The sequence below is a fragment of the Arachis ipaensis genome, chromosome B05 (assembly GCF_000816755.2).
Source record: "Arachis ipaensis cultivar K30076 chromosome B05, Araip1.1, whole genome shotgun sequence".
NCBI lineage: Eukaryota > Viridiplantae > Streptophyta > Magnoliopsida > Fabales > Fabaceae > Arachis > Arachis ipaensis.
This window is the reverse complement of record NC_029789.2, coordinates 17,870,460-17,881,940: the sequence shown is the minus strand read 5'-3', so window position 1 is coordinate 17,881,940 and position 11,481 is coordinate 17,870,460. Positions and strand designations below refer to the sequence as shown.

Sequence of the window (11,481 nt, the reverse complement as noted above, 5' to 3'; positions counted from 1 at the left end):
AGCTACCACATAGAGAGTGCTAGTAATTAGAAGCATAATTTGTCAATTGCTTCAGATAGTGTTAATAGAAGTGAACTAATATTTATTTGTTTATTTATTTATTAGAACTTCATGTGTTAACAGAAGTAAACTAAAATGGCGTGCAGGTACCGTTGTTCAGGATGGAGTAGAAATTACAGGCTACCCTATATTTAATGATACAAAGGTTTAATAATATCTCTACTTGCATTAGGACTAGTATTATTATGATACGTTGTTACATTTATTAAAATACCTGGTTTGTGAAGGCAGGTTCAGAAGGCTATAGCTTTTGCAAGAAGAGCGCATCGAGGCCAGTTCCGGAAGACTGGAGATCCTTACTTAACACACTGTATCCATACTGGAAGAATTTTGGCAGCGTTGGTTCCATCAAGTGGTAAAAGAGTATGAAACTATTATGCAACACTTGTTAACTTTTATATTACTATTGGGTTGTGAGCTAGGGTGTAAGATCTAAGGTGCATGCATTGCATGTCAAAATACGTTTCATTTTATTTGAGATACTGGTGCTGTTTGTTTCAGGCTGTGGACACAGTTGTGGCGGGTATTTTACATGATGTGGTTGATGATACTTGCCAAAGTCTGCAGGACATCGAGGCAGAATTTGGGGATGATGTGGTCAAGTTGGTCGCTGGTGTTTCAAGGTTAAGTTACATAAATCAGGTATCATAAAGAATGAAGAATGCCTTTCTAAGACCTTTAATTTTATATTGAAACAAGTGGCACATTATAATTAATTCTGTAGATTTAGCTAATTGTTCGATTTAAGTTTGCTGGATATCCTTTTGCAGCTGTTACGTAGACATCGAAGGGTAAATGAGAACCAGGGTGTCCTTGGCCAAGAAGAGGTATAGAATCTGAATTTGACATATGTTTCAGTAATTAGCAACAAAATAGAATGAAAATAATGGCTAACTAACATCGTCTTAATCAATGCAAAGAACAGTATGTGAAGTTAGAAATGTATCATACTATCCTCTTTCTGTATTCTGGATATTTGATACTTTTAGTTGTGGATGCTTGAGGTTTGGTCAATTACTCAATTTTATCAGAATCAGTTTTACTATCTAACAGTAATCGTACGCAAAATAGGTTGGTGCAGCAATGTTCTCCTCTTAATGCATTTGGTAGTTAATCAAGATAATATTGAAACTGGATGCCTTTTGAAGCTTGCAATATATAACATGTATTGAGTGCTGGAATTAGCAGTGGAGATTTTTTCTGATGCCTTGACCTCAATCTATTAGGCGAGTAATTTGCGAGTGATGCTTTTGGGAATGGTTGATGATCCACGTGTTGTGCTCATCAAGCTTGCAGATCGTCTTCACAACATGAGAACCATGTACTGAGTTCTGACTCAGAACTTTTTCATTCTTTTTTAGCCTTTATACCTCAATAATGCTGCTCTTCATTATTTTGCCTTATTAGTTCCCCAATCAATTATATCTTACCCTTTCTCCGTCCTCTATGATTATCAGTTGTAAACTATACTTATTTGGTATAAAAGCCCTGTTTAACCAGTAACCTTTTAGATATGCCATACATTGCTCTGAATGTTTTTGCTAAACACTATATTTTAGGTAACTTGCTTTGGGAATTTTAGTGTGACATGCTACATTTTGCAGTTACGCTCTGCCATTACATAAGGCTCAAGCTGTCGCAGAGGAGACCTTAATTATTTGGTGTTCACTTGCTTCAAGATTGGGTCTATGGGCGTTGAAAGCTGAATTGGAAGATCTTTGTTTTGCTATTCTTCAGGTCTTCAAATAATTAATGTGTCTCTTTTGCTTTGAGAGTCATCAATTATATTGACATAATAATGTGAGGAAATGGAGAAACTAGAGGTGAACAAACATATTAAAGCATTGAAGTTTTCCAATTCGTTTGCATATCTGCCCACCCACCCTCAAAAGGATTGTATGTGGCACACTAAAAAGAGATGTAAAATGCTGTCTTGTCATCAAGTAGTTAAAAGCTTTTTGTGCATGATTTCAACATAGTGTTGTGGAAACATGAATAAGCTCACATTCTTCACTTGAAGTGAGTTGTAGCTGTTAAGAATATGTTTTAAACTATTTACTATCAGCAAATAGTTTTATCTTCTTGTGTATACACATTATAATGGAAAGGGTAAAGTATAATTTTTGTCAATGCAATTTGCCAAAAGTTTCAAAGATACCCCCCAAGTTTTATTTTGTTTCAATTTTGTTCCAGAAGTTTTCATTTGCATCAATTATACCCTTAGCAGCTAAATTTTCAAGAAGCTTAGGATCAATTCAGCAATAATGCTTGACAACTAGGAGTCAGTGACAGAACTTTGTATTGTGTTGAAGGTTGTCTTTGTGAAGTTGTTGCTAAATTGGTCCTAAACTTCTTGAAAAGTTAGTTGTTAGGGTACATTTGATGCAAATTGAAAATTTCTGGAACAAAAATTGACACAAAATAAAACTTAGGGTTTTTTTTAAAACTTTTGGCAAACTTTAGGAACAAAAAGTATATTTTACCTAATGAATTTTATATTGTCAAGGTGACCCGACTTTGGCATTACTAAATTTAATTCAGCTGACTAAATCTGTGTTTGTATTTGTGCGTTGTTATCAGCCTCAAACGTTTCAGAAGATGCGAGCTGATCTGGCTTCCATGTCCACGTCTGCTAACAAAATAGTAAATCCAAGAAGATTCTCTGTAAAAGGTAATTTGATACCTACGGATGAGAACAGTTCTCTCTACAATGAATCCTTGACATTCAATGAGGATGTCTCATGTATAAAGGTAAGAATTTTTTCGTGTGAACTTTCATTTACTCATTTGTAACTTCTGATCACGGGTTTTGATTGAATGCTATTTTATGGTTTTCTTTGGTGGGAGCTTTATACGCTACTGTGTATTGCATCTAACAATACAGTCAAAAATGCTTTTCTTTAGATTGACTGCAAGATATGTAGGAGCAAAAATGATAAAGTAATATACTGTTCGTTTAAAGTAGTTAAATTCAGAATATGACGAGATAAAATTTTTAAGAAAGATGCGAAAGACCGAAAGCATATGAAATGATGTTACTTTTAATTGCTTCCCGCCAGACTTGGAAAGTTGATTATATTCTGAGTTAGACAGAAGGCTCATCAATCACATTTTTTTAACCGTAAGATTAACAACACTAGGCCCCAAGTAATTTATGGTTGCAAAAGATTTATATGTTCATTATTCATAGTTCTTGAGCAATAACAGACGCAATATTCTATCTTCACTGTTTTGCCATGCCTAGAGGAAAGGATGAGGGCAGATTTTTCATTCTAATTGCACCACACTATATATTCTTTCATTTCAGGACCTTTTGGAAGCTGTAGTCCCATTTGATGTTTTGTTAGATCGGAGAAAACGTGCTAACTTCCTAAGTACTATGGAGAAGAATAATTCAGAGACATGCCTGAAACCGAAGGTTGTTCAAGATGCTGGGTTAGCTTTGGCGTCATTGGTAATTTGTGAGGAAGCACTTGAGCGAGAATTGATTATATCAGCTTCGTATGTTCTTATTGTCCATTATTATTTGCTGGTTTTACATTCTTGTCCACCGATATGTGCACGCTTTCGTTATTTTGGTGTCTGATAAAGTATTCTCTATTGAGAAGTGATATTTATATCAGTCTGAAAGAATAACACAGCACTGCATTCTCTCTTCTCACCAAGTGCTTTTAATACTAAAAGGAGAAGGTTTACAAAAACGTGATACATATAGCATCTTTCTTTTCTATTTCCTAACTGCTAAGGTTTACTTAATTTTGTAGTGCCTAAAATGCTTAAAGTTTTCTTCCGTGTTTTCAGTTACGTTCCGGGAATGGAAGTCACATTATCAAGCCGATTAAAAAGCCTTTATAGTTTATATAGCAAGGTATTGGCGAGAGTTCATTTCTTGACTTTTTAAGTAAGAATGCACGGCCATGTACTTTAGTTATGCAATGTGGACAGTCATTAGCATCCAAGCACAGATTTTGCAACAACGAAGCTAAATAAAAAAGCAAAATTAGTGAACGGAAGTGGCTAACTGCAGGGTTTTCTAATTAATAGCGTAATTTTATACTGCTAGTCTTAAATGCGTTATTAGTTTATTTAATCACATTATGATTGTATTATCATGCAGATGAAACGAAAGGATATAAGCATTGATAAAGTATATGATGCACGTGCATTACGAGTAGTCGTGGGAGACAAAAATGGAACTTTACATGGACCTGCAATTCAGTGTTGCTATAATCTTCTTGACATTGTACACAGGTAAATATATGCCAAATCTCAGTCATGTAACCTATACTTAAGTAATACAATACAAGCTACCAGCTATAAGCTTATGAACGAAAGTAGCATACGTTGTTTCTAAGTTTTTGTTTTGCTTTGGGAATTTTGCTCTTTTCTCTCTAAAAAAAAAGAAAGCAGCATGGAAGAGGTCAGTATGAGGATAACGTATCCTCATAGACCAGAATCAACTGAAAAAACATATTGATTGAAAATATCCTTTTATATTTTGCATTCTCTCCCCCTTTTTCAGTTAGTTTGGAAAAGTACGTTCATATTTTAGGATTTGCAGGCTTAGCTGTAACATCGTTTACTTCAATTAACTGTATTGACCCTGATAATGTCTTCTAATTTCTACATGTTTTGGTATTTTATTTGTATACAGGCTTTGGACTCCCATAGATGGTGAATTTGATGACTACATCATTAATCCAAAACCTAGTGGCTATCAGGTTAGGCTTTCTTGTTCATACTATTATAAAATTTAAATGATCATCTTGTATGCTAAGCATAATAATAGTGCTAATGATTGTATAATTTAAATTGCAGTCCTTGCACACTGCAGTACAAGGTCCTGATAACTCAGCCCTTGAAGTACAAATAAGAACACAGGTGCCAAATGATTTCAAATGGGCTAATTCTTTATACTTTATTTCTTGACATTTTATATTATTGTGTTTACTAGAGGATGCATGAGTATGCTGAACATGGACTTGCTGCACATTGGCTGTATAAGGAAACTGGAAATCCTTTGTCATCAATAGACAGCATGGATGAACCTGAAACAGAAGAATCCTATTTCTCCAAGGATATAGAAGATGGGAATTCTTCGGATATTTTGTTAAGTAAATATAGGTCATTGAAGACTGGACATCCAGTCCTCAGGGTAGAAGGAAGTCACTTACTTGCTGCTGTAATCATGAGGTACATAACACTACGCTGTGTTAAAAAGCTGACAATACTATTTGTGGCTCATGAATTTTCACCACCTTTTCAGTGTTGAAAAGGATGAAAGAGAATTGTTAGTTGCTGTCAGCTTTGGGCTTGCAGCTTCTGAAGCAGTAGCTGACAGAAGATCTTCTTTCCAGATTAAGCGATGGGAAGCTTATGCACAACTATACAAAAAGGTATGCTAATTAAATTAACATATATTGATGTAATTTGACTATAAATGGCTTGTGACGAATGGTTCATGGATGGGACTTAAATTGACTGGTTTCACTGATTGAGAAGGCTATGCCCAGATGGACCGATGTATCAGTATCTTCCTTAATGCTGCCTTTCTGCTTTGCTTCTTCGCTTCAGCCTCTCCAGTTGTATCATCTTTATATTTTATATTTAATCACAATTTGCTTATTATTGGCCTGTTTCAGGTGTCTAATGAATGGTGGTTTGAACCAGGACATGGGGATTGGTGTACTTGTTTAGAGAAGTACACACTATGTCGAGATGGTATGTATCACAAGGTATGTTTTGTCTGAGCAGTTGAAAATGTAAATTATGTACTTAAATGTTATTGTTCTTTCTTTTTTGTTTATAATATCAATGAAATTGATCGCTCAATGTATCGAAATCGGGAAAAGATAAGGGGGGAAAAATCATTTTTGTCTGAAAATCTGCCACAGTGCCACTATAGTACTAAGAAATGAGAACTACATGACATTCAAATACACCAAACAACAACCTAGACTACACATAGCATCAAAGATTGGGCAGATTTGTTTAATAAACTTGCCTGACTATCTTAGCTCATAATGGGTTTTGCAATACTGAAGAACTTTATATTAATTTTTTGCTTCATTTGCAGCAAGACCAGTTCGGCCGCCTATTGCCAACTTTCATCCAAGTTATCAATTTCACCGAGCAAGAAGAATCTGAATATTGGTCTGTGGTGTCTGCTGTCTTCGAGGGCAAGGAGGTGGATTGTATTACATCTCGTTCAAAATTTGACTTCCTTGCTTCAACTTCGGTAGAAGCTAGCATCAACAACAAGGTTTTTTTTTTCCTGCAATCACTTGCCTCTCCTGTCCACATTGTGCTAATAAAAATTTCTTCTCATTATTTATATTTTTGTAGCAATTGTGGTTGCAAATTGAAGACTAAAAATGCTATTGTATTGGAGAAATCAAATTCGTCTAACGTACTTAGTTGACTAAATGTAGGAAAGAAATGGAAGTGTCTAGCATCAGAGATTGAAAGTTGATGATTTATCACAGTATTTTCTCGTTATTCAAGTAGATACATTTTTTTGGTGACTATTCAAGTAGACACATGAAAACATTTGGGTGACTCTATGTTTTAGGTACAACTTTTGAGAACAATGCTTTCGTGGGAAGAACAGTTGCGCTCTGAAGTAAGTATCAAGCAAACAAAGCTTAGTGCAAAGCCTTATGGTCTTTCTGGTTCTCTTAATCTTGGAGAAGTGGTAATCATAAGTTGGCCCCATGGTGATATTATGAGGTTAAAAGCTGGTAGCACTGCTGCCGATGCTGCCCAAAGAGTTGGTTTGGAGGGAAGGCTGGTTTTGATTAATGGCCAGTTAGTACTCCCCAATACCGAGCTAAGAGATGGCGATGTTGTTGAAGTAAGAATCTAATCCATTCATTCACAATTCACACATATTGACAAAGAAATTGTAAATAGTTATTCATGGGTTGTATGTGGTTAAGGTAGTTGGTGCAGAAATAGGCAGGTCTGTCTGAAAAATAAAATAAAATAGGGTTGGGTGGGGATTTATTTTGTTACATCGTGTAATTTCAAAAAGGTTTGAGCTTAATTCCAAATATGCTCTGATAGTCTGATAAGTGATAACTGATAACTATATTACCATTGTATAATTAGTTAATTACTTTGGTGGCTTTATGTATTGTTAGGTTTATAAGTTCAATCATATTAGGTATATATAAAAAAGTAATTACTAAATTTTTTAACATAAAATATTTTATTGATAATTTTTTAGCATTTCTATAAAGTATTTACTCTGAAATATAGAATTTAGAATACTCTCATAAAAGAATAATTTTTTAGAATTTCCCTTTTTATTTAAAAATTATTGATTAAAAGGAAAAAATTAGAATCAAACATGTTACATGTATAAGTTCTCTCGTCTTTTCCTGTTCTGTATACAAATAAGATATTTTAAAATTTGATTATACTACGTGTATATCAAATAAAATACATATTAAAATATAAATATATATTGAAAATAAATTAAATTACATATGTATTTATACACAAATATATTAATAGCTGATTTTGATGTACAAATAATATTTTTGTAAAAAAATGTTTAAACAATCGTAACACATAAAAATGTTTAATAATAGGATTTGAAACTGCCAAAACTCGAAAAAATCCACATAAATGAGTGGAAATGGGTTCGGACTGATCTTTAATCCATTTAAATTTTAACAATTTAATTATTTGGTATTTTATTTTTTTCAAAATTTTAAATACTCTATTCAAACACACGCTAAAAATAGCAATTATCTTTGTTGTATCACTTCTTTAAATTGGTTCTCACACAAAAGTCAAATTTAAATTATCTATCGTTACTTTAAATTATTATAATTATTCATTCACTAAGTGAGCATTCATAACCACCCAAATATAAATTGGTGCTTGTTTTTTCGTTACTTTTCTCATTCACATCTCATTATCATATCGTACGTACTTAATGTAAGTTTCAAGAATATTTTCTATACACGAGTCAAATTGGAGATGCCTAAATTGAATATTATCATATCGTTTGTATTTAATTTAGAGAAGTGTTAGAGCCAATAAATTTTGTGATTTGTAACCATCAATTAGTTATTATTAGTATTTTTAATAACGTAAAATTATATCTAACGATGTAGAATTTTTCATTTTTTTCACTAATAAAAGTGCTAGCCTTCTAAATTTTGTCTTTAATTTATTTTCATACCTTTTGCAACTATAAGTATTCTAAGAGAAATATTAAGATCACTTTCTGTTTGTAGGCTACAATTTTTCATTACGAAAGAAAAAGATGTGTAATTCAATTCTATTAGTTGTGCATGTATTTTTATTTTGGTATGGAAATTAGGAATTAGAAGATCCGATTACTTTACAAGTTTATTTTTATTTTTTTTTAATATCAAATTAGAGGGTCTTATTTGTGGTTTATTTTTTCTAGATATTGGATAAAAATTGGTATAATTCTTTAATATTAGAAATTACGATATTTTACAAAATTTGGGACTGTAAAATTTGCAGAAGGCGAATTTGATTTTTTTTTATTTATAAAGACAATACACAAATTGCGTATTGTATTATTTTAATATTAAAATTACAACATATGGATCGCATATTATAATATTCTGCGTATTGTACTTACACAGAACAGCGTTCTCAGAACACTGAAATCCTATTTTTTTGTAACATTAACGTAAAACTCTATTCACTCTTCAATATTAAAATAAAAAATTTCCAATTTGTTTGTTGTGGCTTTTTTCACAAAAAAAAATCATGAATAAGAGGATCCGGTTTTCGTTCCTAACAAATGAGATGTCGATTTTTATTCCCAAAAAAATTGAAGAGTCCAATTTCTACGTTTTGAATAAAAAATTACACATTTAAAAATAACGCCTTATAATAATTCATGATCCTTCAAAATACCATTTCCATCCCAATATAAAAAATAATTTGCGTCTGTCTATATACTCTACGCTTACTTTCGCGCTAAATAGCACTGCTTTTGTCGTAGCACTTGCACTGTTTTAACAAGCCAACAAGGAGTTCAGTTTAAAGCAGAGAAGGGTAACGGTAAAAAGGCAAGAATAAAAATGAGTATCAGCTAAATGTCAAACAGGATACCCCACAAAGGGAGGTTCAGTGGTTCACGTATAAATTGAAAGAAGGAAAGTAAAATCAGATAGAAAGAAAAAATATACAACAAATAAGACAAGAAGTCATAAACTAATAAAACAACAAATCGCATATCATGAGATGATGTATTGTATTGTATCACATCATACTATGTTTTCTCCCTAAACATCCAATGTTATTTAGGGCAAAAGCCAATATCCAGCAACTAACAAAGTATATAGAAAGTTTAAGACTACTGAGAAATGGCACTAGTAGCAATCGAAGATACAGAAATTCTCCTTACAGGACGAGAGGACTTCTTCACATAAGAGGAATTCCACTCCCCACCATCTTGAGAATAATAGTCCATTGGATATTCACCACCAAAATCGCTCTTTCCATTTCCATTTTCATCTTCTCCACAGCTACACTCACAGGAAGAATCACCACTCTTCTGGCAACTTACACCACCATCTTCACAACCTTCCTGCACCTTTGACACCAACACATTTTTCTTCTTCTCCCACCAGCAAGGTATCACTCCCAACGCGATCTCTGCCTCGAAGGGGTTGAGCACTGGTTTCCCAAAAGCATCACCCCAATCAATTGATAACCGAGGACAAGCAATCTGAATCCAAGCATCCACGGAGTCCTCAAACAATGCAATCCTTGCAGGGCTAATCTCAGACATCAAGAAAACAGTGTAGAGGAACCCTTTTTCTTTCATATTCTTCTCCAATCTCTCCAGAATCTTAGGGTTCCCTTGCCTACCCAGAGTCCCCAAAACAACACCCCAATTCCGAGCTTCCTCCCTCGCTCTCAAAATCGCACCTTTCCTAGATTCCTTCATTCCCACGTGATCATACTCTTCCAGAAACAACTTCCCAATGTAAGGATCATACCTAAAAGCCTTAATCCCAGGATTAGCTATCATGATCGCCTCAAGATGAAACCTTCCATCAGCTACAAACACCAAAACGCTGTTCTCAGGATTCTCACTAAACGCATTCATTAATGAAACCTTGGGAGCAGTGCAGCCAAGAACCTCACCGGCCGAAAGAGGCTTGGACTGCGGTACCAAAACCCTAAACCCTGATTTCTCCAATTCCGGCTTCGCAGCCCTAATTGCAGATGCGAACTGAATAGTACCAGCTAATACGAGGTTCTGGGCGCGAGATTCGAGGTTCAATTTAACGGTATCAACCAAATGGGAAACGTCGATTTTGATGTCGACGAAGACGTAGAGACAGGGGATGGTGGTGGAATCGATGGGGACAAGGCAGCTGTGACCGTAGTGGATGAGGAGGTCGGCGGAGAGCGCAGCGGCGGAGAAGTCGTCGACACAACAAGCGCCGTAGGTGACGTCACCGAGGACGTAGCAGCGGTCGACGGCGGCGAAGGTAGTGAAGATGTCGGAGAGAGGGAGGGAGTACATGAGGAGGCCCTCGGGGAACTGAAGGGCAACGCGCTTGGCGCCGGTGGAAAGAACGCGCCAAACGCATTTGTGGACCTCGAAGTTGTAGTTGTGAGGGAGAATGGAGATGGCGGCGTTGAGGGCGGCGTCGTTGAGGATGGAATCGGGGATTTGGTTCTTCACAAACCGCTTCGGCGTTGGCTTTGGCTTAGCTTGCTCCACCTCCATCGACCAATCAACCTTCTTCCCTCTCTAATCTTCTGTAAACCCTTTTTTTTTTTCCGAAACTCACTCGGTCCCCTTCTACTTTCCTCACTTAAGGGTGCTCACGTGCAACCCGCTCAGCGGCGCCAAAAAAGAAACACCAGCACCGAAAATCGACTTGAAAATGGATTCGGTGTGGGTTGGGGAGAAGCGGAGGGAGGCGGAAGGGGAAGAGAGGAAGCGATCGGAATGAGAGGGTGAGTGAGTGGGAGAAGAGACGAAGCGATTTGAGGATCTGACGTAGCAGAATGAGTGACCTAGGGTTTCGTCTAGTGGTTCGGTTTCTTGGAATGCGAGCTCGGGTGGTTGTTGGTGGTGGTCGTTGGTGGTGGGTGGTGCGAAGCAAGAGAAGAGGTTGCAGAGTGAGGAGGTTCTTCCCATGACATTTGAGTTGAGTTTAGTTGAAGCGTTGAGGGGGAGGGAAGGGAGTGTTTGGCGGCGCAGAAGATTCTACCCACCGATTTTCCCAGAAAATCCCTCCCCAACCCACACAAACAAACTAGTCACAGAGAGAGAGAAAGAGAGAGAGAGAGAGAGAGAGGAAACCAAAGAAAGTAAGCAGGAGGAGCAAAAGAAAGGACTTGTTCAATTTTTTTTCTTATTTCCCCCCTTCTATTTATTTATTAATTAATTGAAATAATAATGCA

General features: G+C 35.7%; 2 protein-coding genes across 4 annotated transcripts in view; one reads left to right on the top strand and one right to left on the bottom strand.

Moving 5' to 3' along the window:
- The window catches only part of LOC107643177, an 8,169-nt gene extending 978 nt beyond the window's left edge, over positions 1 to 7,191 (top strand). Inside the window, exons 2-18 of one of the 3 annotated variants that reach the window (XR_001620776.2) lie at positions 147 to 205; positions 292 to 423; positions 562 to 702; positions 831 to 887; positions 1,287 to 1,381; positions 1,665 to 1,797; positions 2,641 to 2,811; positions 3,368 to 3,561; positions 3,862 to 3,928; positions 4,178 to 4,311; positions 4,715 to 4,781; positions 4,879 to 4,941; positions 5,015 to 5,253; positions 5,327 to 5,456; positions 5,703 to 5,781; positions 6,137 to 6,322; positions 6,632 to 7,191. Coding sequence is in view for 2 of the 3 variants with exons in the window: in XM_016346757.2 (XP_016202243.1) it covers positions 147 to 205; positions 292 to 423; positions 562 to 702; positions 831 to 887; positions 1,287 to 1,381; positions 1,665 to 1,797; positions 2,641 to 2,811; positions 3,368 to 3,561; positions 3,862 to 3,928; positions 4,178 to 4,311; positions 4,715 to 4,781; positions 4,879 to 4,941; positions 5,015 to 5,253; positions 5,327 to 5,456; positions 5,703 to 5,795; positions 6,137 to 6,322; positions 6,632 to 6,925 (2,255 nt within the window). In the remaining variant the exon portion in view is untranslated. Of the gene's footprint in view, positions 1 to 146; positions 206 to 287; positions 424 to 561; positions 703 to 830; positions 888 to 1,286; positions 1,382 to 1,664; positions 1,798 to 2,640; positions 2,812 to 3,367; positions 3,562 to 3,861; positions 3,929 to 4,177; positions 4,312 to 4,714; positions 4,782 to 4,878; positions 4,942 to 5,014; positions 5,254 to 5,326; positions 5,457 to 5,702; positions 5,796 to 6,136; positions 6,323 to 6,631 lie in introns of all 3 variants that reach the window. The other 2 variants (XM_016346757.2, XM_016346758.2) reach the window with 2 other exon arrangements.
- Positions 9,168 to 11,421, bottom strand: LOC107643175 (2-(3-amino-3-carboxypropyl)histidine synthase subunit 1). The gene has a single exon (XM_016346756.2). It carries the CDS (start codon positions 10,796 to 10,798, stop codon positions 9,410 to 9,412), a length of 1,389 nt encoding a protein of 462 aa, XP_016202242.1. The 5' UTR covers positions 10,799 to 11,421; the 3' UTR covers positions 9,168 to 9,409.

Coding starts and splice junctions, on each gene's coding strand:
- LOC107643175 (XM_016346756.2), bottom strand. CDS start 10,798: ATGGAGGTGGAGCAAGCTAAGCCAAAGCCAACGCCGAAGCGGTTTGTG.